Source organism: Corvus hawaiiensis, chromosome 2, assembly GCF_020740725.1.
Source record: "Corvus hawaiiensis isolate bCorHaw1 chromosome 2, bCorHaw1.pri.cur, whole genome shotgun sequence".
Classification (NCBI taxonomy): Eukaryota; Metazoa; Chordata; class Aves; order Passeriformes; family Corvidae; genus Corvus; species Corvus hawaiiensis.
The window spans coordinates 45,926,330-45,953,863 of NC_063214.1; the positions used below are offsets into that span (position 1 = coordinate 45,926,330).

At 39.2% G+C, this 27,534-nt stretch overlaps 3 protein-coding genes across 13 annotated transcripts in view; 1 reads left to right on the top strand and 2 right to left on the bottom strand.

Annotated features, from left to right (window-relative positions):
* Positions 1-211: 211 nt before the first annotated feature.
* Positions 212-7,280, bottom strand: MSANTD4 (Myb/SANT DNA binding domain containing 4 with coiled-coils). Of its 4 annotated transcripts, none has more exons than XM_048294735.1 (3): positions 7,202-7,280; positions 3,890-4,518; positions 212-2,173 (listed from the first exon to the last, which is right to left on the bottom strand). In XM_048294735.1, the coding sequence occupies exons 2-3, from the start codon at positions 4,349-4,351 to the stop codon at positions 1,598-1,600; spliced, it is 1,038 nt and encodes a 345-aa protein (XP_048150692.1). In that variant the 5' UTR covers positions 4,352-4,518; positions 7,202-7,280; the 3' UTR covers positions 212-1,597. The 4 variants fall into 4 exon arrangements, with proteins under 4 accessions (XP_048150692.1, XP_048150691.1, XP_048150690.1 ...); XM_048294734.1 differs by lacking the exon at positions 7,202-7,280 and adding an exon at positions 6,049-7,182; XM_048294733.1 differs by lacking the exon at positions 7,202-7,280 and adding an exon at positions 5,783-7,182.
* Positions 7,281-9,698: 2,418 nt separating this feature from the next.
* On the bottom strand, positions 9,699-26,480 carry KBTBD3 (kelch repeat and BTB domain containing 3). Of its 5 annotated transcripts, none has more exons than XM_048294684.1 (4): positions 26,395-26,478; positions 19,549-19,681; positions 18,003-18,244; positions 9,699-15,271 (listed from the first exon to the last, which is right to left on the bottom strand). In XM_048294684.1, the coding sequence occupies exons 3-4, from the start codon at positions 18,224-18,226 to the stop codon at positions 13,651-13,653; spliced, it is 1,845 nt and encodes a 614-aa protein (XP_048150641.1). In that variant the 5' UTR covers positions 18,227-18,244; positions 19,549-19,681; positions 26,395-26,478; the 3' UTR covers positions 9,699-13,650. The 5 variants fall into 5 exon arrangements, with proteins under 5 accessions (XP_048150641.1, XP_048150638.1, XP_048150639.1 ...); XM_048294681.1 differs by having other exon boundaries at positions 18,517-19,681; positions 26,395-26,477; XM_048294682.1 differs by lacking the exon at positions 26,395-26,478 and adding an exon at positions 25,611-26,134 and having other exon boundaries at positions 18,517-19,681.
* Positions 26,449-27,534, top strand: part of AASDHPPT (aminoadipate-semialdehyde dehydrogenase-phosphopantetheinyl transferase) — a 41,968-nt gene continuing 40,882 nt past the window's right edge. For 3 of the 4 annotated variants that reach the window (XM_048294689.1, XM_048294688.1, XM_048294687.1), the window contains exon 1: positions 26,783-26,962. In XM_048294689.1, coding sequence (XP_048150646.1) covers positions 26,819-26,962 — 144 coding nt within the window. In that variant the 5' untranslated portion in view covers positions 26,783-26,818. Of the gene's footprint in view, positions 26,528-26,782; positions 26,963-27,534 lie in introns of those variants that run through there. The other variant, XM_048294690.1, reaches the window with a different exon arrangement.

Sequence of the window (27,534 nt, forward strand, 5' to 3'; positions counted from 1 at the left end):
CAGGGCATTTCTATCTGGTTGGTGTCTCCCTCCTTTTTCCTCTCTCAAGTAAGTCCCAGCTGACTGAAGTCAGACTCTGAAGTGCCCCATCTTTCTGACTGACTACACAAGGAATACAGGCTTCAGCAACTTTGGGGTGCTGCAGTGTTCAGTATCCAGGTTTCTCTTCAGATATAGCCTTGTTTCTCTGTGAAGAAAGCCTCAAGAGCCATTTGGAGTGTAGTAGTCAAATTTATTTCCACTGTAGAAGCACACTTGTTTCAGTAATAAAAAAATAATCTTTGCAGAATAAAAGTAAACCTGTAGTGGTATAAATATATTTACTTGCACAAGAATTTACCTAAGTCACTCGACCTACATTTAGACTTAGTATTCTCACAGTCCTAAATTTCCAATGGAGTTAACAAGATAGTTACTTGCAGAACAATGAGAAAGGTGAAGTCTGGCTCAGTTGGGATTTAAACATACATGAAATAGTAGAAAGCTTCCTTGGTTGTTTTTTTTGTTGTATGAATACATTGCTTATGAAAAATACTTACAGCCTTCAGCACTGACCATTTCTGTTCATCTAATTAAAATATATTACATAGAGAGCCACAGAAGCATCTTCTGGCTGCCTTGCAGACATGGCCTTGGTGCTGGCCAGGCAGAACCACCAATGAGTGTGTAAGTGTTCAAGCTCAGCTCTTCTTAGGCTGTGCTCAGTCTCCATGTCTCCATTCCTGAGACTCCCATCACCAGCTACTGCCTTTCAAGGAACAAAGAAAGTCTAGCAATTTCCTTTAGGGGATCATCACAGACTCATTAGACAGCATGCCTGATCAATCAGTAAATCCCTGTGCTACACTAACCCAGGTGCTCTACTCCATACAGCATTTTTAACAACCTGGTGAAACCAAGTCCAGCTTTATAGTAGGTATGGCTGATGTGCAACTTCACCTAATATGAATACGTCATGCAAAAAAAAAAAAATAAACAACAGAAAAAACAAACCTATTTTCTGCACTCCCATTCAGTTCAAGCCATGGAACAACAGTAAACACAACTGCAACAAATTTAACTTGTACTTTAACTTCTAGATAACTCTTCAACTCTTTTTCCCAATTGTGGGGGTAGAGGAAAAAAATGGGGGAAATAAAATGTAATGACTCAATCTCATAATGACTCTGTATTCCCATGTTCTGCCTAAATTATACTTCTTTATCATACAGGCTATCGTCAGCACCATGTCCTCACAACAAATGCTGATTTATCTTGATCCTTCCTTACTGTTAGTACAGTGACAAAGAAAATACAAGGTTCAGCCTTGATCCTTCTCAAGGCCTCTATGAGGAGGACACCGAACTAACACAGCACAATACTGAAGACAAGAGAACATAACACTTAAGTTCTGATACACTGAAAAGCAATTTCACACATAAGCTCATTTATGTAGGCACACTGACATATTGAGCACCATTTTTTTTGCAGTTCAACATCAACATTCAACTCTGAACAGAAGAATGTTAAGCCTCTAGGAGAGTTTCAGTATTAAGAAACAAACTACTTCTAATTTAGAAACATCAAAACACTAATGTTGACACCTTAGCTGAGACGTTCACTGCAAGTGACCCTCTCTCTGAATTCGAAGGCGCTCCTTCTCCACTTGCAAGCGTTCCTTCTCAATCTGCAGCTTCTCTGACTCAAACTTGAGGAACTGCAGCCTCTCTTTCTCTAACTGCAAACGTTCCTTTTCAAGTTTTAACTTTTCAGTTTCTAGATCCAGAGGCTGCATGATGGGTTTTTCTGTTTGGGGGAGGTCATTTTCCAGGGCAGGTTTTTCAGCATGCAGAGTCTCTAGCCTGAGTTTCTCCCACTCAATCTGAAGTCGCTCCTTCTCAATCTGAAGCCTCTCACGCTCCAAGTCAACGTGCCGCAACCGCTCCTTCTCAATCTGCAGGCGCTCCTTCTCCACTTGCAGCCTTTCGGCTTCGATGTCCAGTCGCTGTTTCTCCAGCTCCACCTTTTGCTTCTCCAGATTTATAAGCAAGTGAGAATCTTCATACGCTAGCCTAGCTTGAGCAGAGCTCAAATTTCCAAACTCTTCAATGTGGGGGAAGTCTGGTAGGTCATTTTCCTTTTTCGAATCTGGCAGAACTGATGACAGTATTTCTTCTTCTTCCTCAATAGGAAACTGGAGAGAGGAATGTGACAGACAAGAATTACATTCCAGTCTTTATGTCAGAATAAATTTGTTACACACAACTTGACTGGAAAGAACATACTGCGTTTTTTCATCTTTAGAACTATTCAGAAGTGTTTAGCTTGTATGTTGTGAAATAACCATGCTAGGTGAGAAGATTTTTCTATCACTACACAGGAAGAGAAACAGGCTTTATCTGCAAGTTAGTATCTGGTAACGAGAAACGGAAAATCTTGTCAGCGAACATGCAAGAACATACAGAAAATACTGAACAGTTGTTATTACAGATCATTCAGAACAACTGATAGAAAATTGGATCTAGAAGACCATATGTTGTTCCTACCTTTCATAGAGCTGAGTGACATTTATGTAAGCCACTAGGCATTTGTTGTGACTAATTATTTATCAGAGCAGATGGATCCATCGGCTATGTGTTACATAAGCTAACCTAACCTTCACTAACTTGGGGTATTCCATTCCTAAAAAACATTTAATACTGACATTTTTCACAAGCTCCTAACCCTTCCAACTCTATTAAGTGGATCAATAAGCAGGACTTGTTTAACCATTTTGTATTATCACATTTGCTGTAAAGCTATTTGTGACGCAGATGATGAGGTGGTTAGGACCACTGCTCTCAGCAGACTGTAACATTTTGTGTAGAATCATAGCCCTTATGTGCTACAAATCCATAGTACACAAGAGATAAATGGTCTCCCAGTATGTATGCTGCAAGAGAAAGGCAAACTGAGGAAGGTGAGTGCTCAGAAAAACCTTTGGACTAGGAGAAACACTGCCAGTCCTCTAGCATTAGAGAAGACACACACTGTTCCTCAGCACTGTCTGACAGTAGTTCTCACTACCATTTAACAGCTTACAGATTTTTTCCCAGCACATGTATCAACAGAGTTAAGACAGGAGTTGCTTCCCCACTCCTCCCACTCAAAAAAAAAAAACCCAACAAAAAACCTCTCCCGCAAAAACCCAAAGCAATAAAAATACCCCAAGCAAAATTGTTTGGGTACCCCTTTTTGAAAAGGGACCTATGTATTTGAAGAGGAACAGCAAAAGTATTCCAACATTTCACTGCACTCCAGCTGGTTGCCTTTCCCAGGACAGTCACTGTACTACTAGGAGTATCAACCTGTCTACAGAATCCACTACCGCTTGTCAAACTCACTAAAATTCTGACAGAGAGGAATGGCTGACTGACTAATTCAAGCAATGTTTTCATCTCCTGTAGGTTCATTTTAAGAAATGGAAACAGTATCATAGTTCTTTCTGTATTTCATTTCTCTCTGTACCTGCAGGTAACATATACTTTCATTTGTTAAAGATGAGCCCTTCTCCATTCATCCATCGAGGCAGCCTGAATATTAAACTGACCAGTTTCCTTCAACAGTGTATTTTCATTGCATTGACTCAACTAATTCTTATGTGTGGCACATTCAAATGGAAAATACATATGCAAAGACATACTCAAAGTTTAGGGATATCAAATCAATAATCAACATCCAAGACCTTACATACAACTGCAAGTTGCTAGATTTGAATACCATGTTTCTGAATAATATTTACTTCTACAGTTTAATTCACACATTCACAAAAAAGAAGAAACAGATGCTATGAAGAAACACAGTAAAAAGCCTTATGCTGAAATGAAGCAAAGGCCATATTGCACGTAGCTCATGCATGTCAGTCACTCACTTCGAAATTCTGCGGATCCTCCTCTTCCTCTTCTACTTTGATTTCTGTTAAAGATCCACCGGCTTCTCTGAAGTCAGTGATATTCTGCCATTCAAAACTAGATTCAATTGCAAATCCCATTTTCTCATCCATGTCTTCATTGAGAGAGTCATCTAAATTGGATGAAGGAAGGTGAAACCCAGCACCTACCACTTTGATGTTTGCATTCAGACGTTTTCTCTTCATGAGTGCTCTCCAGTCAAGGTATCGCCTTTTCACTTCTGTCCCTGTTCTTTGCTCTCCTTCACCTACAGCATTGACACACTCTGCTATTTCCTCCCAAGCTTTCCGTTTCATCTCATTAATTGTTGTATTAAGTTGCTTCGAAAAGAGTACTTCTCTCCTTTTTCTGATTTCCTTAAGGAGAGTTTGAGTTTCCTGAACACTAAAATTGCTTTTTCTTTTTCTTTTTAACTGTTTCATTTTTTCCAGGCTTAACCTAATAATTTCACCACACCAGATCACTGAGATGATCTGACACTAATCAGCTACTAATACAAATAAATTTAAAAGCAAATGAAAGCAGAGCTCAGTTCTTGTGAAGTAAATTTTCTCTTCACTTTGTAGTATTTTTCTATTTGTCAGGCTTCCTAAGAGAAAAAGAGCAAACAAGATAAATCTCCAAGGTATACACCATATATTTTCATTTAACAACTTGACTCCTAAGTCATCATTTAAGGAATGTGTATTTTGAACTGTTTATTTGATAAAGGAAAACCATTTTGTTAAACTTTTAATATAAAGTAGTCACAGATAGTTCCTCTAATCTCCTATGAATTATAAAACCATTAATTATCCATCTCATGAACTGCTAAGGTTGATTTTGTATTTCCGTTACAAAAGTACAGTTATTTTCCTTCAGCTCTTCAGAGTTTTGCCAGTTGGGACTTCCTTAAGACTGAAATTTGACACACACATTTCAGTTTGAATCCTAAATTACTTCCAAAAGAGCTGAAATTGTTATATCATTACCTCAAAAACATGAAATGTTTAGGGGACTGAAATTTCTGAGACACATTCTAAAGAAGACACCATTTCCATTAAAAAAAAAGGTAAATTAATATGAAAGGTGGACATTTTCAAGGCTCTTCTAACTTATCATAATCATAAATAAAAGAACTGGAGCAATCCTGTTGAGTGTCATAAAACAACTACTAGTTCAAACAACTGTCATTCATTAGAGGCATTCTCTAGAACACATCTGATACAAGCCCCTGGATTTCCCAGTGAAACATCAGCAAGACCTATATATTTTAGAACTCATGACTACTAACTTCCAGTTGGTAAGGACATCCTGCCTCTTTAACTCTTTCCTTTTTGAAAGCACACTGCCTGGTTAAGGACAATTCCTTCCTAATTATTATAAATGGGGTTAGTGAATTGTCTTAACAGTATATTTACTCCCAGAGATAGCTCTGTGTACCTTTCTGATATATTAACTAAAAAACATTACTATCTAATAAAAGCTGAGATTTGGGATATTCAGTTCTTTGCCATTGCCAGATGGTCTCCAGGATATTAGTCTTCAATGAGGAAAAATGAGCTGTTACATACTCAAGGTACCTAAGAGACAGGAATGTAAATAAGCTAGGATTTGTACACATTCTAGATAGCCACAGGAATAAAAAAATAACATCCCAAATCTCAGCAGCTGGGATAGCGTTAAAGCACGTACTAGTAGCTGGGACAACACTGTGTTTTGGATTAGTGTGACAATAATGTTGGCAACACACCAATGTGTTGGTTCTGGTTAAGCAGTGCTCATTTTAAGCCCAGGACTTTTCAGTTTCTCATGCTCAGCCAGTGAGGAGGTGCACAAGAAGCTGAGGGTGAACCGCAATGCAAAATGCGTACCTTAACAGTTTGGGTAGAAATGTGAAGTGCTGGCTAAAAAAAAAACCCCAACTCTGATGACATCATAAAGACTTCAAGGGTCTTCCAGAAAAGATGGCTACATAGAGCTTTGAGTCTGGGCCTGTCAGGCCAAAAGCAACCTGTGATCAAGAAGGCTCTCATCACTGTACCAAAGAAACACAAACTGTTCGGGTTGAAAAGAAACAAGTACTGTAAAACAAAGCTGGAAACTCCATAAACAAATAGAATATACATACACTGAATACCTTAGGCACAGTTAAAGACGGAAGCATCTTCATTCTGCCTCTGTCTTTTCTGTCTCCTTTGTTCATACCTTATTGTCTGACCACGTGTTGGACCAATAAAAACAGAAAAATTAACAAATCCACCAAACAAGCAATGAAGCAAACAAAAAGATCCATACATTCACCAGGACTGGAGGACTGTTGCTAGCATCACACTCGAATAATCCTTTACAAAAAAGACTTTTTAAAAAAGATGAAGTCTTGATGATTTTTTAAAATAAGCTTGCAGGGCTTATGCTTGAATTAAAAAAACATTCCAATTACGAGGACCTGTTGTCTCTTAAGTTTTTTTAAAAGAAAATCAGAGAGTCTGAGTATCTTTGCCTAAGGCTTTCTAGAAAACTTTGCGTGTGATTCCTAACAGATGGCTACACTGGCTTGGAGCAACTTACGCTTTTCTACAAAGGCTTTAGTATAAGAGAATCTGGGTGCTGCACAACACATCACCCAACGCAGCCGTGCAAGAAGCCCGCGGTTTACTCAAACGAAAAAGCAGGCACAGAAGGGAACCAACAACACCTAAAAGGATAATTCAGCGAAGCAGGGAGAAAGCACAGAAGATGGGAAGCAGTTGGGGATTCAGGCTATTGAAGGCACAGACTTCTCAGGCCTAAGTTCCCCTTCCCCTGAACCAGCCACGGCCACGAAGGGGAAGAGAAAACCTCATCCCTGCACGGGAAGCGCGCTTCGGAGGCGTGAGGGCGGGCACAGCCGCGGGTCCGGGGCCAGCTCGGTCCCACCCGGAGCGCTGCAGGAAAGCAAGGCGGCAACAAAGGGAGGCGAGGGCACGGCCGGCTGCCCCGGCCAGCACAGCCCCCGAGTCCCGGGGAGCGGATGGGCCCATGCGCCCTACCGAAAGCCAGGGCCTCTCCGGCCGGCGGGGCTCTGCGACTCTCCCGGGAAAAGGAGGAACGGGACCTTGCCCGCGGGGAGAAAAGACGGTGGGCAATCGCCTCATCACCCCCAAGGGCCGAGGGCGGCGGAGCCCAACCGCTCTACCCCCGCAAGGGTACCGGGGGCTGCCGACACGCCGCGGGGGGAGCGCCCGCCCCATCCCCGGGCCGGTCTCGCTGCCCGCCCCACCCGGTCCCCGGGGGCCGCGCGCGCGACTCACCTGCGCCCAGCGCTCCCCTCCGGGCCGCCGGTCCTTTAACGGCTACCGTCCTCCCATTGGGCGAGCCGCCTGCCTATCATTCTTCTCCGCACGCCTATTGGTGGTCCGTGTCCGCCGCTTCCCCCGCCCCGCCCCGGCGCGCCAGGCGGGCGGAATCCCCATCGCTCCTCCGCCGGCGGGGCCGCGCCGCGCAGATGCCGGGCAGCCATTGGCTGCGGCCGCCGCCTCTCTCCCCCAGGCCTGCCGCTGACTGGCTGCGCGCTGTCGTGGCCCGCCCCCCTCATCGAGGGACCCTCCGCGGGGTCGGGTGGGGTGGGTTTGGTGCGGCTGCTCCGCCGAAGGGCGCGGCACAGGGAGGGGCTCGGCGCTTCTTGGCGGCGGCCTGCAAGGGCGGGAGAAGCTGGGTCAGCTGGAGCGTGCGGGATAACCGTGCGTAAGGCACCGGTGTGCCCGGCGGGTTTATGATGCTGCTGCCCAGAGCGAGCGCGTGGCAACCGGGTGTTCCTCCCGAACTGGCGCGGTTTGTCATTAAAATGGAGAAATGACGTTTATCAGACACTGTAATTAAGAAATGAAGGCATTTTTCGGGAAATGCTGCATGTGTGAGCCACCACGCTGTTGATGTGGGTGAATACACACACAAAACCCTTTCCTGGAGCTTTCGGGCTTGGGGCTCCTCGTCCCCCCTACGACACAAGCTGTGTCTGGTCCTTGCCCTCTGTGTTACTTCCTGTTGCCTTGATGATGTAACCCTACTTTTCCGAAGTTACGTACTTCTATTCTGCCTAACCTGATCTGCGCATTTATTACTTTGCATATTCGCTAACAATTACTTGCTCAGTCCTTTCATTCCAAGTTCTTTCACAGGACAGGTAGTTATTTGATTGATACAGCTTTCAATAAGCATAACGGTGATGAAACTACAGATCTCCCTAAAATGGTATTTTCCAGTTGCAGCCAACTATTAATTTACCAGTTTGCTTACAGGTAGTGATAGTTTTGCTGCCATGCTTGCTCATTGTGTACTGAAAATCATGTTAAAAAGGAAAATGGTAAGGAGTAGCGTGGCAACACCATGCCACTCTGATGGCATATATAATACAGGGATATTTCTTACTGAGACCCATGCATGAACTTGGCTTCCTTTTACATTATTACCAGTATTTTAACAGTGCTCAAGTGCACCCTAAAGGTCTTGTAAGCTAGCTCAAATTAGATTCAGGTGCAAGTAGGTGGACAAATGATGGAAAGTGGGTCATTAACAGTCTGAACCTCTGCCAGTCTGCAAAAATAATTAGTCCTAATTATACCTCATTGAATATCCGTCTTTTATTGTGAAGGAGAAACAGACCAAATATGATTAGTATCCATTAGAATAACTTCAACTAGGAAGCATATGGTTTCCTAGAGTAGCCATGCACATAAACCTAAATAGCTCTACTTTCTCCCAAAATAGTTACTCCACTTTTATGGAGGCTACTGATCACTGGTGAAAAATCCTGGTGTATAGCAGCTTCCTCCAACAAAAATCCTTGGATCGCCTTCATTTATGTGAGCTGTCTTGAATTTATGTGTAATTTCTGTGTATTTTAATCATTAAATCAGATTCTTTCTTCCTTGCTTTTGATGACAGTAAGAAAATCCCTACCATATGGTCTACTTCAGATGCAAACTGTTCCAAGTCCATGGAGAATTCCCTGGATCTGTAGAACATACATATACAATTTCCTTCTGATTGTGCACAGGGTTATGCAACTTGGGCTCTCAGATTTGGTCTGTGAATCCCTTCATTGTTCCATATAAGCTTTTAATATTGTGAATGCTGTTAGAATGCTTTGTACATGTCTCCAAAAGGATTTTGCTAGCTGAAAGGCTTTTGGGGCAAAGGCCTTGGAGTGCTGGAAGGTTAATCTGTATTGATTTAACTCTAATTTATCTACACAGGAGTCTTGGAGTTACAGAATTTTAAGTTTTGGAAGAATACAAGACAACACTGGGCTCCGTCACTTCATATTGATGTCATTTCTTCATGCCTTGGCATGCTAATTTTAGACTAAGTAGCTTTTATCTCCTTTTATTTAAAGCTACTTCTAGTAGTATGGAAGGTCCATTTCAATAAAAATGAACACCAAGTCATTTGAAATACTTAAACTGTTAAAAAACCTGTATATCTATCTCATCTAACTAAAAAAGATACCAATTTAAATGAGTACCTTACAATGGTAAACTTAGGAACTTTTCAGCAGACAATTAAAATTAGCATGGGAACAGTAACTCAGTAGGCAAAGGATATACAAATACAAGGTCCAAGGGTAAGTCTAAACCCCCGTCACTGCAGTTTTCATCCATGCTAGTTGCTTTCTTGGTTATAGCATTCAAAATGTTCTCCAATTAGAAAAAAACAAAAACCGAAAAGAGATTACCTGCATTAGAAACACTGTAGATTCTCTGCAGTTTGAACCTCACTGGAAAAAAAAAAAAAAGAGACCCAACAAGGTTTCAGTTGCTTAGTGCTTTATTTCACAAAAGAATGAACATCTCGGCAAATGTGTAATATCGTACTTTCCACATATCAGCAGAGCCCAGGCAGCAGCAAAATGTTACTGTTCTCTATGCTTTATTGGGTGTTAGAAGGGAAAAAGTAAATTGAGCATAATGTTCAACTATAAATATTCTCAAATACATCCCTGTTTTCAGTCTGTTTTAATTAAAATAGATCTTATGCTGCCTCCTGTTGGTCTACAAACAGAAACATCTAAAATTAATCTCCACATTAGGAACTGCAGTCAGCACATTCTATAGCCTATACCTTACCTACTACCCAGTACTAACCAGAGGTGGTAAACAATTTTCTTCACAGAGTAATACCATAAATAAATCTAACCCAAAAAAATCTACTCCATTTTGTGAATATAATGAATTTTTAACAGCAGTAAACTGAATTATTACAAATATATTTAGAATATAGAAGACAAATTAATTAGTCCTTAAATAATAATCAGGTCTGTGCAAACACAATCAATAAAACACCTGAATAATTGATATTTATTATAACAACTAAACCAGTATGATGACATTACCAAAGTGCCATAATGTTTTGACAGCATTCTTTAAAAATTGCGATTACCCAATATAATAATCACTGGATATTAAAATCCCACGTACAATATATATTATCTTCATGTATACTATACTGGTCATGCTTATAATGTATTCTGTGACATAAAATAGAATACTATTGGAAATGTTTTGGTTACATCATTTAAGTGCAAATAGTAGATTATAATTTTACATGCATTTTGTATGTTTAAACATCACTATTTCAGTGAGAACATAGGTAATCATTAATCTAGTTACTGACTATTTTTAGATGAAGGTACTTTTTCATAAAGCTTTGATTCAAAGAGCTTTGAAAAGTCAGAAAAGATATTAAAAAGCTCACTTTGCATTAATTTTGTGACCTTTTTTTTAATTGCATAACTGCTGTGTAGACTGAAAAATCTGTTTGATCCAGACCTACAACAGTTATTCATGCAAGTAATTCATATTCTTTTGTGTAGTTCACTGAGATTTCTTACATCTTCAGCAATTAATCACAGGGTTTGGAACATAGGTCCTTACTTCTATGAAGCCTTGTTTTTAACCATGACTTTCTAACACTTCTGCTTCTTCTGCATTCAATTCTGCTACCAGATTTAACACTTTGTATGTGGAAATGTGGCAAATTACCTTTTTCCTTCTGCGAGAGCTGTAGTACAGGCTTACCTGCCTAACTGCAGAAAATCAGTACCACTTCACAGTAACTCTTCTGTAAGCAACGTTAGAAAGCAACTGACATTACTACATTATTTCCTGATCACTGAGTAAGACAGCTCAAGTCCCTGTGAAATCCATGAATGGTTTGTCAAACTGGGAACTGACATTAGTTCCTACACAAGCGTAGTGTAGAATATTAAAGCATGACTGTTTTCCCAATTCAGCTTCAGTCAGTTTTCACTGTCTATACTGAGGAATATCTCACATACATCACTGCTCTGTCTAATGTCAGATGCCAATCTTATAGCAAGTAGCTGGGTGGAAGAGTGCCAAAAAGATCTGCTGTAGGGAAAAACTTAGGGGAAAGAGCATCACCTGAATGAGTCGCTTGCTGTTTATGTGATCCAGCAGTCTGGTCATGACAGTGGCAATTAAAAAACCTTGCAATTCTCTAATCTCTTCCAATTTGCATAGCTATTTATACCCATGTACTATGGGCATAATATGTTACTTTTCTCAATGCATAAATTGCATACTCATATTACTCAGGTATAAAAACAACACAAATACACAAGCAAAGGTGAATTGCACCTCGTATTCCAATGATGTGACAAGTTGCAATAATTATGGTTAATGAAGTCTCTATGCTACCCTGAGTAGCTTTATTAAAACTAAAACTACTGTTTTCCTATGTGTCTGGTTTTTCCTATTGTTTCAGTAAGCAGGAATAGTATTCTTCCTCTCTCTACTCAATACACTTGCTTTGCACTAACAAAAAGCAGTTGTGTCCCAATATAAAAATACTTGCATTTCTGTAACATGATTGTAAAGGTTACCTAGCTACATTTATTTAAAATATGGAGACTTATAATGAAAAAAAACCAAAATAAATGTGGAAGTTGCCTGAAATACTGTAACAAGCTACTTACTTCTACAGAATTGACACACATGTTAATACACAGAAATTATTGAGTGGAAGGGTTCTGCTCGATTAACATGTTCTCTAAATGCGCATAATTTTCATTTACATACTTATGAAAATTGTTATGATGAATGTTATCTAAATTTATAAAGGTATCTGATAACAAATTACAGAGTCAATCACAGAATTGGAACTTTCCATTGCTGACTGTTTAAAACAGAAGAATGTTCTAGGCAATATTAAGCTTTAAGCATTAATATTCAGCTTAGGTTTTGCAAAAAGTACATGCAGTAGTGATGTGACAATGAACTTACCACAGTTGTCTCGAGACATATGAAAGATGTCTCTGATGCCTCACTAAACTTTATTCATGTTTTAAACTGCTTGAAAAGGTGTGCTTAGATGTTTAGAACCATTATTTTGTCTGGCAGAAGACAACCTTCCTGCTTTCACAATACTTACATGGAACATAAGGGCTCTCAGTGTCTTATCTGGATACCTGGTAAAAAAGGAAATTCTCAGGCTGTGGAAGATTACAAATTAACTGATGAAACCTAGCTAATTTCATGTCCTCCTGTCAGAGGACTGACTTTGTAAGCATGAGATCAAATTTACTTCACAACGTATGGCTAGATTAATATTAGCACTAAAAGTCCATTACAATTTTAACATTATAACAGCTGACTACTTAAAGTTTATCAAGCAATATATAGTGTAGTGTTTACTGTGTACTATTTTAACATTTAAAATTACCATGAAGTTTAAGATAAAGTGTTTTAATTAATTTAAACCACAAGAGATGATTTCTCACCTCAGAAAAACTATTTACTATTGACTTTTAATATGGGGGTGCAGTTTTGTAACTTTGATGTATGACAAGATACAAACTTTTCCCATAGTTAACGGAAGCAACAGCTACAACTGGTTCTACAGCTTGCTGCTATCAGCAGCCTAGTGACTGCTTAGTAGGTAGCACTGAAGACTTCAGAGATGGAAGACTTCTGTTAGAAAACATCCTGAAGTGTTTTTTCTTTAGTCAACAACATGACTGAAGCAAAGATATCACATGAACCATCCATCCTGTAGAAATCTTACCTACCCTGCAGTATGTTATTGAAGTTTACCTTGCCACAGTTAATGGGATGGAAACGGAAAATAAAGCTACTACTAAGGCACAAGGATGGAGAAAAACTGGTAAACCTGAAGAGCTAAAGTAAGATGACAGGAATTATCAGTCTCTTCAAGTTAGATACCTGGTTTTAATACTGTGAAGGTCACTTTGGCTCTTGTCCTTGCTAAGGTTATTCTGATAAGATAAAGCTGACAATGAATTCCTCTTACAGGTTTATGAACATAGAAAATCTAAATAACACTAATGAAAATTTCTTTTAAACTTCAGTTACATAGGGAAAACAGTATCACAGTCAGTTTTCTCATTTAGCAATTTGTCTATTGGGACAACTGTGAATATTACAGAAATAATGGCACGTTACACAACAAATTCCTCATGAATATTCTTTTTTGAAAAGTAGTATTTTGAAAATTATTCTGATCATTACAGAGAAAAGTTGTATATAAAATTAAGTAATACTGTCTGTATAATGACTAGCATGAATGACATTTTAATGGACTCTTCCAAAAGCAATCCTACAGCATATAATTTAAACTGAAAATTTAAACAAATGGGTACGTATTTCTCCATCTGTAAACTAATACTTAAAAAGTGTTCTAAAACTTATGCATTTACATAGACTCTTTTGACTCAGGAGTTTCAAAATTCTCCAGAGCAAATTGTCAGTACAGGTGACCAGGGGTCCCTATACTTATTAAACTGAATGACCTGACAGTAAAACTCAGTTAAGGCTCTTGGCATTGGTGAAACTTCTTCCCACTCAGACCTACTACTGTGGTAGACTTGAACTTCATCTGTGATTTCTTCTGGAGCATAATCACCACCTAGTATATAAATTTTGTCTTCTGTCCCAACTGCCCCTGCATTAAAGCCAGCGCATTCAAAAGATCCTTCCCCTTTCCAAACACAGGTTTCTGGGCAAAAACTGTAGACCTTGTAGGTGGAGAGATCACATATGTACAATGTACAGTTCACTGGAACAGCTTTGATTAGAGTTGCATGGAAAAACTGCCCAAATTCTGCTACAAGCTCAGACCACTGATCAGTCATAGCATTATACTTGAAGAAACAGTCAAGAGATGGATTAAAGGCATCAGTAATCTCTACTTCTGAGCCAAGGACGTAAATTATATTCTGGCATGCACTTGCTTCTGGATAGTAGATACCTCTTGGTAATTGGCTTACAGATTTCCAGTCTTTGGAAAGAGGATTATAGGATTCTACATCCAAAAGACTCCGAGTTTCTTGAGCTCCTCTGGTCTTTCCACCTATTACAAAGAGCTGGTTTAAGGTTACAACAGACGTGTGCATTGTCCGTGGTTTCTTCATAGCTGACACTATGGAGAATTCATTGCTGACTGGACAGTAGCACCAGGTTTGGTCAGTGGCATCATGAAACGGTTCAGCAATATGAAGCCTGACAGTCCTATAACAATTCCCCTTGCATCCTCCAGTTATAAATATTTTTTCTCCATAGCTAGATAAACTTGACCCTGGCAGATCAATCATGTGCGTATGTGGTAGTTCTTTCCATTTATCTGTTTTGATGTTGTAGCAGAATGTATGTCTGTTTTCTCCATCTTCATCAGTTTTATGAACAAATATATATTTTTCTGTTGTTGAAGGACGTGCATCTGGAAACAATCCACTAAAGTTCTGCACACTTTTAACTGCATCATTGATTATTACTGAGCAATTAGCACTCTTAAGTAAGTGTTCTTCAGAATGCAGAAAGTCCTGCAAAGTTTTTTCAGGTAACTGGTGTAATCTCACTTTTTTAATCAAATTAGGCAGGTATTTCTGCCGTGTTTCTAAGTTGTGTTTGGTCCATTGGAGGACAGCTTTCAACACTGATTCTTCCTCAGGGACATTTAGTTCATCAGCCTCAAGACATTTTTGTAATATCTCAAAATTCATCTCCAAAAAATCACTTGATCTGAGCAGCAATGAAAAGTGGTGTTGTACAAAATCTAGTGCATGATCAAACAAGCGGACGGACCCATAACTTTCTGATAGAGAAAGCAACTGTAAGCAATTCACAAGATCAATACTTTTTATTAGGAAGTCACTGCAAGCTTTGGAAAGGAGTGAAACTTGAAGAAATGATGACAGTTGGAAGAGCATTTCCACATTATCATTGGTTATCTCTGTTTTTCCTGTGTAAGCATAATCAAGAAAAGCTTTCACTGCCTTGGGTGATAGGTTACTAATAGTAACATTGCCATCATCTCGTTCTTTCATATTAACTTCAAACATGGCTCTGTGAATAAAATACAGAAAAGATACAAAGATTTAGCAAACAGAAGAGAACACTAATGTGGAAGGAGACAATCAGGGGCACGTAATACTGTGGGCTGGTCTAAAATAGGTCTAAAATATGGAAGTTCTTATATGAACAATGAATTTACTTGGTGTGTTTGAAGAAAAACATACCAAGAATAAGAACATATTCAAAGTGATGGCTTAACAAAATGCACCTGTGTTTTCTATGGATTTTCACAAACAGTGATGAAGTCTGCAGCTCTCAATGTGAGAGAAAATGTGAAATTGTTCAGGACAGCATCAGTTTCAACAGCTTAGGAAAGAAAGGCTGATTTAAAAAATACATAGTATAAAAGCCCCATGAGTTAGGTCATGCACTGTGGATGAATATATAAAATTAAGTGGAAAAAAAAAAGCCTTCCAAAATGCAGGCTGAGTAAATGGCCAGAGAGATGATGGGTGTAGTCCTCAGAAATAAAAGTAGGTGAGGGGTTAATGAGGAAAAAAAACACAAGGAAACTTAATTCTTGCTTTAGAGTTGACAGTGATGTATGAGTACAGGCCAATGTCAGAGAAAAAATGAGGTTTTGACGTATGATTGCATGACACAATGAAACTGTGCAGAAAGTAGATTGTGACTGAATACAAAGATGATAGTTGAAATTGTGGAATGAACTATTGATCAGTAGATTTGAGGAAATTTTATTACAACTTTAACTGCCTTATTCTAAGTATGTAATAACATTTAACTATTTCACACAATCTAACAAGGCAAGATAAAATATCTAAAGTTTTACAAGCTGGTAAGTGCTGGTAACAGAACAGTGCTGCAATATCCCTTGCCCTACCCTCTCAGAGCCTAAGCATCAGGCTGGGAAGCAGTGGCTTCTGAATATGACACAATGTAATAGTGGAGGAAGAGTTGGATAAATCATCAAATGCAAAGGACAGAATCTGGATCATTAATACATCATAGTTAATTCATATTAAAAAAAGTGTTATATCATAGTTCAGTTATACACTTAGTATCTCTGTTGTATGGGATTTTTACAATCCCATCCTTTTCTGAAGCCAAAGAGGAAAAACATCACTGTGTATAGCACATACTCTTTGGGACATGAACATCTGGTAAAGCAGGAACTTGCCTGACTTCCTGAACAAGAACATAAAATTACAGTAAGACACCTGTGTCCCAAAGACCTCTTTGCATACTAAGTGATGACCCTTATAATCCTTTCCTCATTAACCCAAGAGCTATGAAATCTCTAATCAGGGAGTAAAATAGCAACTGAATAATACCAGTAGAAGGAGAGCAATGTAGACAAAGGCTTTGACTCTGGAAGCTAACAAGTAAGGATCAAAATATTGCTGAATCTTGGGTTTACACAATGAAGCCAAAACTTAAGAGAAGTCCAAAGGCCAGGAAAGACAAAAGGTGTTCCATTTTAAAATGTATCTAGTGGATTTAGATAATTTTTATTCCTTGAAGGTAAAAAATGGGCCTTGCATTCCAGGACAACTTATGAATCTGATGGCTGCTATTATCTGCTGTATTAACCGTTAGGAGCAGGGAGAGATCTCTCCTGGCAGATTTTAATCTGCAGAGTCTGTAAGTAATGAAAAGGACACATGCATTTCCATATGTGCTTAACTTCAGTTCTAAAAATTACCACTGGAAGCTATTTCATCCTAATATTTCTTTCTACCAGATCATCTCGGTGCTGTCAAGAAGTTAAAAACAAATGAAGTAGTTCTGTGTGTCAGGGCAAAAAACAAATCTGCTGCTACAGTGGAGAAAGTACTCATTTCATCTGCATTTCTTCTTTTTTCAGTAATTCTTAGAACACATCTAGCTGTCTTCTGTCATACATGGCAGACTCACTTAGACCATGGTATGTTCCAGGAGATTTGAAAATAACACTCACCTATGTACGGGCAACCGAATTGAGGCCATTAACTCATTCCCAGGAGTCCATTTTTTCTGTTAGAGTCTTAGCTCTGTTTTTCGTTAACTGTGTTCAGAAACACTTTCAGTGTGGAACTGCAAGTGTGAACCTTTCTAATAAAAGGGTTAGCAAGGTTTCTTTATAAATTAATATTCTGTATGTGAATGATCTGGCTGTCCTTTAAGAATACATAGCTTTAAGCACCAGAAGGAAGATCCATTTCATGCTGAAAGGCTGAAATCTGTAGTTTAGGAAAAGTATGCATATCTGTTTAAATACCTCTGAAGACAATCTCTACCACACTGACCACTCATCTTGGACAAACAAAAACCAGTTCCATTCAAAAATTATGTACAATTTATCCACAATTGCTCAGTACAAGATGTATTTGTAGTCAATCTGTTAAGTTTCGCAATATAAATGTGTCACAAGTCAAACAATATCCTTGAAGACCTTCAAGAACTGATATGGGCAACAGGTAACTCCTAAATATATTTAACTTGTGCCAGTTCTACCTAACAGCACAACCACACATGATTTGAAACTTCAGAGTTTGGATTGCTGTCAGAATCTGATTCACAGAGTCCTTGTGATTTTTTGAAAATACAAAGAACTGGCATACCCTTAAAATGATGTTTGAATGCTTTGCTCAAAACTCTGCAGATATATGTAAATTGTTGTAATTTTTTTTCACTTTTTTTTTTTTTTTAATTCTATTCCTTCCCTCCCTCCCAGAGAACTTAGAATCTATTTCCTGCATATTCATGCCAAAAATAGGTTTACCTGAAAAAATCACTGCATGCTGCCAGTACACAACGATGACAGGGAATTATTTCATCTTTCACAAGAATTTTAAAATCAAAAAATATATTTTGTTCTCTGAACTTTTGTAGTACTTTTAGAATTTGTTGTCCATGACCTTCAGCCACTAAGGAATTGATTTTATTTTCAGGAACAGAAATTCCATTGCAAATAGGTCTGCTAATGTAATCCCGTTGATTGGCCATGTTTTCTTCAATCTATTCCTGAAATGGAAAAATAAGTAATTGATTCTACAGTCTTATTATTAAAAAAAAAAAAAAACCAAGCAAAATCAATACACTGTAAAACAAACAAAGAAGTTTCCAGCATTTAATTTAGTTTGTAAATCCTATGCACAGTTAGAAATTTGTGTTATAAGTGATTTTTACACTGAATTTGATAATACTACTATTTTGTAAAATATATACACATGGCATATTTTTAAAAGTAAATTATCTGCCATATATCAGAGAACAATTCTACAGATAATACCCACCTGTAGGAATTTTTTCAGTAAAATCCAAAGGAAGCACATCAAGGAGTGTGTTTAATTGTCATTTAAGAGAAAGACTAGTCCTAGGCTTACCCTCAAAAACCCCCAAATTCTTACAATTTTATGTAAAATTAAGATGGAAAAAGAAAACTTTGTTACATATTTTACATTCCAAAAGGCTCATCACTCTACAGCTTGTAGTGGAAGGGAGACACAAGCTACTAGACTGCTTCCTGAGTGGATTCCCATGAGGCACTCTGGACTGCAATAACGGAATACAAACACCAACAGCCTGGCTGAATCACAGGATTGCTGGGGCTTACCAAATAGGGTCATTTAGAGACAATTTGGTGACAGTACACCTTTGAGTGTTTACTCAGTTGAAACTGATTTTGTCATGTACCTCTAGTCTTGTTAGGAAGCTTTATGTTTGCCCACTCTGAGTTTCATTTACAGTGGCGTAAATTAACTGGCTTTAGAACACATTTAAATTTAAGACCATCTCCCTTTCAGCAGCCAAGTCTTTTTTGTGATGAAAATCCCTACACTGAAGTGTGTTTTTTTCTATGGTAAATTGGCTTTAACTGGGTTTTACAATGAAAATATTTTACTCCACTTTGTCAACATAAAGAAACTTTAAACATAACTATATTTTATTTACACCTATTTAAAGAGCTATTTATATATTCCAGATGCATAAACTGCCCTTACTGCAACTCTGAGTCAAGATTGCCTATTTTAAAGCTTAAAGAAACATTCCGATTTTTTTTATTCCAGGATTTTGCTTCCACAATTCCAATTAGAATCAGCAACAGGTAAGGGCCCACCTGAATTGACAGGGGACAAAAAATTCCAAACAAAACCCAGAAACAAGAAAATACTGGTTTTGGTTTTTAATTTCATGGAAAGGCTTATCTGATGACATGATACATTCAGAGCAAACTAAACCATCAGGCAGTCTTCTTCATGTGAGGTACTTTCACAGCAGACTGATCTATACTTTATCTAGTCAGGTAGCTCCAACCACAAATAGACCTCCATGTCTCCTGGAATAGAAGAGATCCAGTGATCTTGCTGCCAGCACTGGCACCCTTGGAGCAGGCATCTTCTCCTTCCCATGGCCAGACAATCTCAACGTATTCACTCTTTCCATTCTAAGCCTGAGGAACTAGGAAAATACAGAAGAACAAGACCACCATTTATTCTGATAATGTATGGCCTCATAAACCCCAACTTCCATAAATCATAAAACTTTTTCATATGTCAGAATTTTCTAGAATACCCTTTTCTTATGAATTTAAAAGCCTGCTCCTCAAAAGACTGAATCTTCAAAAGCAGAGTTGCTTCAATAACATTAATTTCCCACATTTGAATGAAACCTTTGTTAAAAAAGTAAGTGAATTTCAAAGTTAAATTTGGCATCAGGTCAAATAACACTTCTTCTAAAAGAAACGTAAACCTTTCTGCAAAATTCTGGAACTGACAATAGATACTAGATGTCTTTCTCCTCTTACATGTAATTTCTATAGCAAGCTCCAACCTACAACATGCTTTCTGGAGGTAAAATTTCAGTAATGTTTGTATTTTTATAAAGAACATGGAAACATCTACTGTAATCAAGTCCAACTATGCTATTTTAGGCAAGACATCATATGATCACTTTCATACACGCAATCGATGTTTCAGAAAGTTTTCTTTTACCAACCTATTACCACAAGAACTCTATTCCAATACATTGGTGTAGAGACTGTAAACCTCTTAATTACACAATCAATTTATTAATGCTTATATATATTTATTCTTCTGTTAAAATTGTTATTTGACTTAATTTTCCTTTGTATACTTATTCACTCTTAAAATTATCAAGAGTGTTGATATCCTCTCTCAACTTTCATTAGAATGAATAATTGTCAAACTTTCCAAGGTCCACTTGTAAGACTGAATTTCTGTTTTTCATTATTATTTCTTGCAATTTTCTCTTTGCTCTGGTTTGATCCTAAATATCTTTCACTGATACAAGATTTGTTGTACAACAGTATGGTTCAGATCTCATCACTGTCTCACTAGTCCAATTTGCAAATCATCTAGTGCATCCTAATCCTAATCTCTAATAGCAGTATCTCATTATTTTCTTAAAAGCAAAATTCAGAAGTGTATCTTTAATGTTTTGTCCATGATTAAGGAATGTAGTAATGAATGCTGTGCAATGACTTAGCCTAATTCATCCTCCTCTCCATTTAAAAAAATCTGTATTAAAAAAATTTAATTTCCAGATCTCTTGTAGCCAATTCCTGACTTATTTCATAATTTTGCTATTAATGTACCACTTTACTGAATCTGTTGATGATTTTAGAGCCCTCCAAACTATCTTAACAATTCAGCTAAAACTTGGTATGCTAAACAAGGCCAACGAGCATTTATAATTATTTCATGCAGTCTTCTACAAAGCCATATGAATTAATCAATACGTTTTTTTATAAATATTTGATCAACTTTGACAATGGGGTAAGAAACATAGGGGGTGCAGACATATGTTGAAGAGGTCTGCAGCTCAGGAATGCTTGGGGAGCACCCCTCCTTTTATTTGCTCCATAAACTCCCACAGGATTCCAATTACAAAGCCTGTCTTTATGTGGATTACCAAGAACCAAGCTCCAGTAAATGGTTCATTAGAGTTGTGATCTCTTACTTTTGCTTTTTAAGACATGTCTGTGTGCTGTTCAGCAACCGGCCTTGCAGCATCTCCTGGAACATGACACAAGTACTGCTGTACGTGATCCAGTCTCTCATCACTTGACAAAACCTCCCTGTACTGGACATTTACAATCTTACACTGACAAATGCCCTCTTAGCTATTAGCCTGCTTTTCTAAAAAAACCCAATAAAACAACAAACCTAAAAAGTTAAACATTTGCCCTGGCTTATTTTCCTTGTAAGCCACCTCAAACAAGAGGCCAATTGGCCACTACAGTGAAAACTGATGCAAATTTCACAGTTGTAAAGGTCAACCCCATACAACAGATGTGTGGGGGACAAATATGTACCTCTCAAAACTATCTGTTCAGGTCTCCAGCTGAGGGGCCAGGCATTCTGCATGCCTGACAATGGAGTGGCAAGCAATGGCCAGTCTGTGTATGGCCACAGAGCAGCCAGCAGCTGATCAGAAGGCTGGTGATAGTAAGCTTATTTTGGTCATTACGGTGGATGAAATAAGGGACCACCTGGGAGCTCTGAGGGTAAGAGCATTCTTATGATCTGTCACAAAATCCAGTAATAAGGGCTGCCTCATGAGTTGTGCTGTTTAAAAGACCCCTCTGTTGTAGAATCATAGACTGGTTTGGGTTGGGAGGGCCATTAGGGATCACCTAGTTACAACCCTTTGCCAGTTTTAACACTGTCCTTTTCCCAAGACAGTAAGGGACGGAGCAGTCTGGAACGTAATGAGCTCATTGACTCAGATAGCAGGTAACCACACTGAGAACTCTGGTAAGACCATAGTCAAAATATGAGATACACACACATTCCTCTTAGTATCTAAGCTATTGGTAAAAAGCTACAAGAAAGTGTTTAAATGACCTTAATTGCATGCAAACAGCTGCCAAAACCTCACTGAATTTCTAGCAGAATTGTTTTATTTCACCAAAGCTAATGCTCCTTTTCCAAGGATATATAGAGAACGTAACATATTTATGATTGTCTTTTAGTTAGAACCATCAACAATCCTTCTTAAGTATTCTTATAATTCTGTACCTAGAAGATACTGAAATGTTTAATTTATTTTCCTCTACTTTTCCTCTGGAAAGTCCAAATGACCTTTAGACTATCAATTTAATAACCTGTATATATGCTGAATCCTAGATATTATACTAGGAGACTGTAAACACAGCATACTGTTAAACTCATAAAGGAGACGAAAAACATCCAGGACAGACATTTTCAGAACATACAGGCATACACTAAAATCATAACCAGTGCAATACACCTCCTAGAAATGGTTTTCACATCCATTCCACTAAATTTGAAAGAGCAAACAGAACTGTGAAGTGACCTTTGAGCAGAGATGAACTTTTGTTCGTGCAGAGTCTGTTGTAGTTCCCACCAAAGCACTGATCATACTCAGATAATGTATGTATATTAATAAACACTTTCGCTGAAAAGATTTTGCTAAACCAACAGTCCAAATAGTCTTAGCTGCTACAACTGATAAATGATTACAGAAGTTTAAATATGCTAATGAAGTTGAGCACGGTGGAAGATGTGCAATTATTTCTTAGTGAGTAACCAAGGAAAAGATAGCAAACTAGGCAGAGGATGTGTAATAAGAAAGAAGCATGAACACCTAGATGAAGGTCCAGAAAGACAGTGGCAAAGACTTACACCAAACTGTTTGATCACTTTATAACAGTAAGATAAAAATATACATACAAATATGTATGACTTTGAAATAGCCTAGGGAATGCTGTTTTGTGAAAGTACTGAGCTCACGTAAGTATCACACAGAGCTCAGTTCATACTTTGCCAGAAAAAGCCCGTTGGGGCTGTGCCTGCCTGACAATAGAAAGGAACAAAGCCTTTTAACAGGACTGAAGCTGTTCTCAGCACAAGGGTGTGGCCATTCAGAAATTACAAATAACACTGTGTGGGTAGATGCTCTCTCCTCTTCCAAGACAGCTGGCAAAACCAGTCTAAACTCAACCCTGATTTTGTACTTTATTACTTACAAACAATTTTAAAACAATCTATCTGCTTTTGTCTGAAAGCACAATACAGCTGTGCTACAGCACTCAATAATAAAAAAAAAAAATTAAATCTTAGTACTTCTTAGCAGGTATCTTATGGGAAATAAATTGTTCTTCAATGGAACATTACGTTTATCACATGGCCTTCTACCAGCCTGGATTGTATGTCTTACTAGGGAACAAGATTTTAATAAAGGTACATCTAAGAGCTGGTATTTTACAGCACACTTTATGTACCTAGGACAAAAGAATTAAGCACAGTGAAGATTAAGACATTGTATAGATTTCTTTATAAAACTTTCAGTTATGTTTTTTCATACAAAATTTAACTGTACATTAATATATGTTCTGAAAAGGTCATTATCAGCATTCTAAGCTCTAATATTAAATATTTTATTGAGTCTACTGTATATCCATCAAAACGATTTGCTGTTTTCATTCCTTGTCCATTCAAAAGGAGAGAAATAAATGACTTGTTAACAAGTTTTAAAGACACCACCCTGCACTACACATCTAATTTAACATTTATTAATATGAGTATGAGTAGAACAGATAGCTGTAGGATTTGGTGACACTTCTAATTGCTAAAAAGACAAGAGTGGTTTAAAATGTAATTCAACTATAAATACTGAGTACAAGTTCTGTACTTTTATATTCCATTAATGTGTTGATTGTCACTGACCGCCTAAGACTGAAAACATTAAGAAAATTCCAACTTCCTGCCTGGAAATTTCAATGCAACTGAGTCTCACAGGTTTTTCATATATAACTGAACTTCAAATAAAAATAATATTCAGTCAATCATTTCAGGACAAGCAAAAAAAGTGCACAGGACATTTTGAGGCATTTAATCCACAAAAGTGACATTTATCAATAATAAATGTTGAGATAGTATTCTCAGATTGAAAGGTGACACAGACACTTTAAAGCTTTGTGTTCTTTAGAAGTGACAAAAAAAAAATCAACACGGAAAAAAACCCAGCATGGCACCAGTAGGAAGTAAGGAAATTGCACTAATTCCTGGAAGCATTCCAAGAGTGGAAGATTCCCATTCTGCAAGCAGTGATCATTAAATGCATGTTCCCGGACAAACACATGAACCCGTTAAGATAAAGCAGTAAAAGCACTTAGAAGAAGTAAAACTGGTTGGATTTTATCTTAAAATTAAATTTCTTGAACTCATCAAGTTCCTTTGCAAATTATTTTCTTAGCCAAAAAGATCAAGAACTGTAGTTTTAATTTTCAGAAAAAAATGGAATTAAAATGACATACTGTACTTCTAATTCTGGCAAAAGTAATAACTGCAAATTCTGTAAAAGAAAATCACAGCTTTTAATGGCTTCTGTAGTCTGTCACTTTTGCATGTGATTAAAAATATGTGGTTTTTTTCAAAACATGCATGCAATATTGAGCATCTTTAGAGAATAATTTAATATGATTTATTATCATAGCATGTTTTACTTAAAATAAAGATCTGGGTTTATATTGATATGTCCATACTTACAGTACATATTATATAATGCATCTTCAGCTTCAGTTTGCATTTACACATGAAGCTCATTTTTTAAAAAAAAACATTAATCCACTGGTGAAAAAACTTGCTACATGTTTAAATCTTTTTAAGTAGAAAGCAGGACAAGCAAAACCTATCAATCAAACCTGAGGGGTTTTTTTGGAACTAGGTAAGATCCACAATTCATTAGTATTATCATCTATCAGTAACTAAATATAGATAAGGCCACTATTTCCTCTTCAGAGTGTGCAGAATACAAAGTTTGAAATGTAAGCCTCAGCTAGAGTTTGATATTGGCAAAGAGTATTTTCCTGGGATTTTTTCTTGATTGTGTTAAATCCTCCTCTGCTGTCAATTAACTTTGTCTATGGGTTTGGATAATACATAAGATTCTGCCATTCCTTGCTTTGCTAAATCATGAGGAAAAATAGGAATAATATTTTGAAATTAGTCAAATACCCTACTGATTCCTTGATGATTTTTTTTTTAATCCGAATGTTACTTCTGTGTTTAAAATATTTTGCAAAGGCCAATCTATACTCAGTTATAACTGAGACTTATTTTAGACACAAAGACCTTCTGGCCTGTGTAGAAACAGCAGTTTTCCATACTAACAGTGAGCTGGGAATGCTAAACAACAACAAAAAAGGAGGAATGTAAGAAATACCCGCAAGAACACAATTTTCAGTATTTTTGCCTCATTTGTACATGGTCAATACAGGATGGATGAAGCGCAAGTATTTCTAAAGGCAAGCAACAGAAAGACAGGCTGTAAATTTTCAAATAGGCCCTAATTTTTTAGCTATGGTTCAACTCCAGAACCAAAGGGCAAGCAAATTTATTACCTTTTGAGGATTTACAGATGGCCTATAATTGAGGGCACATGGGAATCCAGTTCTGACAACCATTAGAGTTCTTAACAGAGCAATGAGCACGAGACACAAAAGGCGCTTGTTCAGACAGATCCTTAGGAGCCAGAACCCAGCTAGGGTGATGCAGCGCGTTTCATCTGCTCTCGGGACAATCAGCTCCTCTTTATAGTCAATAAAAGGCAAACAGAGCCCACCCCGCTGCGACAGCTCTGCCAGGGGCCCGGACGGCTCTCCAGCCGAATGGATGCGCTGACGAGAACACCTCAGCAAGATGCGCTAATGGCAGACATGCGCCGGGCATCACCTGTCCTCAAGGGGTCGCGCTGCCACCAAGGACCACCTCCCCCTCGAGGGCATAACCACCTCTTTGTGTCGCACAGGGCCGAGGGAGGCAGAACTTAGCGGGCAACTACATTCTCTGTACCCCGGCCAGGGTTATCGGCCGTCTCCAGCCTCACTAGTCCCAGCCCTGCGGCTCCGGCCGCCATCGCCCCCGCCCCGCCCGCCAGGGGAGGGCAGCGGCGTCAGCGCCCCTACTGCGCATGCTCAGGAGGCCCGCGCCTGCGCCCCGCGGCGGCTCCGTTCATTCTAAGGGAGGAATAATTCTGACAGGACGGGCGGGATGGGGCAAAGGGATCCCCTTCTCTCACAGCGCGGCCCGGCCGCGGCATGCGGCGGTCTCCGGCACTGCCGCCTCTCCGCAGCCGGCGAAGCGCTAGTCCCCCCTGAGCGCTCCCTCCGAGCAGCGCGTACCCACCTGCAGCCAACACCCGCAGCTCACCGACCGCTCTGGCCCACCCTCCGCAGCAGCGACCCCAGCAGATTGGCTCCTTCCGGCGTCATTCTACTACTACTGGCACTCGGAATGGTTCCGCCGGCCGTCACTCCAGGTGGGAGCCCGCCCATCTCCCTCAGCGGGTTCCTCTCTGACGACACCACGGGTGCAGCTCAGCCGCAGGCACCGCCTTTCCCCTGATCGGTCGGTACCTGGCGCATTCCGCTGTCGCTCACAGCGCGCTCTTACACAGAATTGGCCGATGCCCTCGGGGGCGGGTCCCCCCGTGCTTTCCGCACGCCCATAGGCTCCCGCCGGGACCGGGGGCCGGGACGTGGCGGCGGGGGGGCGGAGCCGCGGGAGGGCGCCGGGAGCGCGGCCGTGCAGGGGCTGCGGTGCCGGGGCTATGGGCAGCGTGCGCTGGGCCTTCCCCTGCGGCGCCTGGCGACCCCGCCGCCGGGAGTGGCTGCTGGCCGCGCAGCTGGTGCAGCCCGAGGAGAAGGACCGCATCGGCCAGTTTGTCTTTGCCCGCGATGCCAAAGCCGCCTTGGTACATGGGGAGCGGGGACGCGGTTGTCTCTCTGCAGAGTCAGCGTTGCCCAAATTCCTGACTTTTCGTAGGAAAACATGCCCTGCAAGGGCATTTCAGGGATGTAAAGCTAAAGGAGATATATATATATATATATATATATATAAAAGTATGAAGCTCTGCCTCACGGAGGAGCAAAGAGCGGTGTTTGCAGCCTCCCGTCAGTAGTAACTCTGAAATTCAGAGTTCACATCTTCTAAATCGTGATACCAAATTTCGTCAGGAGACAAAATCAGCATACCCTGGCAGACTATACATAAGACATCAGTGTAATGTGTAGGAGGATAAAGCTGTTTTATATGATGCAGGTTTTAAATCTCGCCTAATAACATAGTAATTTAATACACACGTGTTAATTAGTCTGGAAGGAGTTACTTATCACTTCTAGCTGTTGAGTATTTCATTGTGCACCTAAGCAGTGAATGAATGTACTGAAAGGAAGGCTGTCAAGATAATTTTACTGTCCGGGGTGGTGTAAAAAGTATTTATTTGTGCCATAAAGTATCATAAATAAAGTAGAGAAAGGAACTACT

Bases quoted from the DNA above. Each gene is read 5' to 3' on its own strand.
- MSANTD4 (XM_048294735.1), bottom strand. From the start codon at position 4,351: ATGAAACAGTTAAAAAGAAAAAGAAAAAGCAATTTTAGTGTTCAGGAA. The intron at 2,174-3,889 runs GTGAGTGACTGA...TCCTCTCTCCAG, and splicing joins AGGATCCGCAGAATTTCGAA to TTTCCTATTGAGGAAGAAGA.
- KBTBD3 (XM_048294685.1), bottom strand. From the start codon at position 18,226: ATGGCCAATCAACGGGATTACATTAGCAGACCTATTTGCAATGGAATT. The intron at 15,272-18,002 runs GTAAACCTATTT...TTTTATTCACAG, and splicing joins GCATGCAGTGATTTTTTCAG to AGCCATGTTTGAAGTTAATA.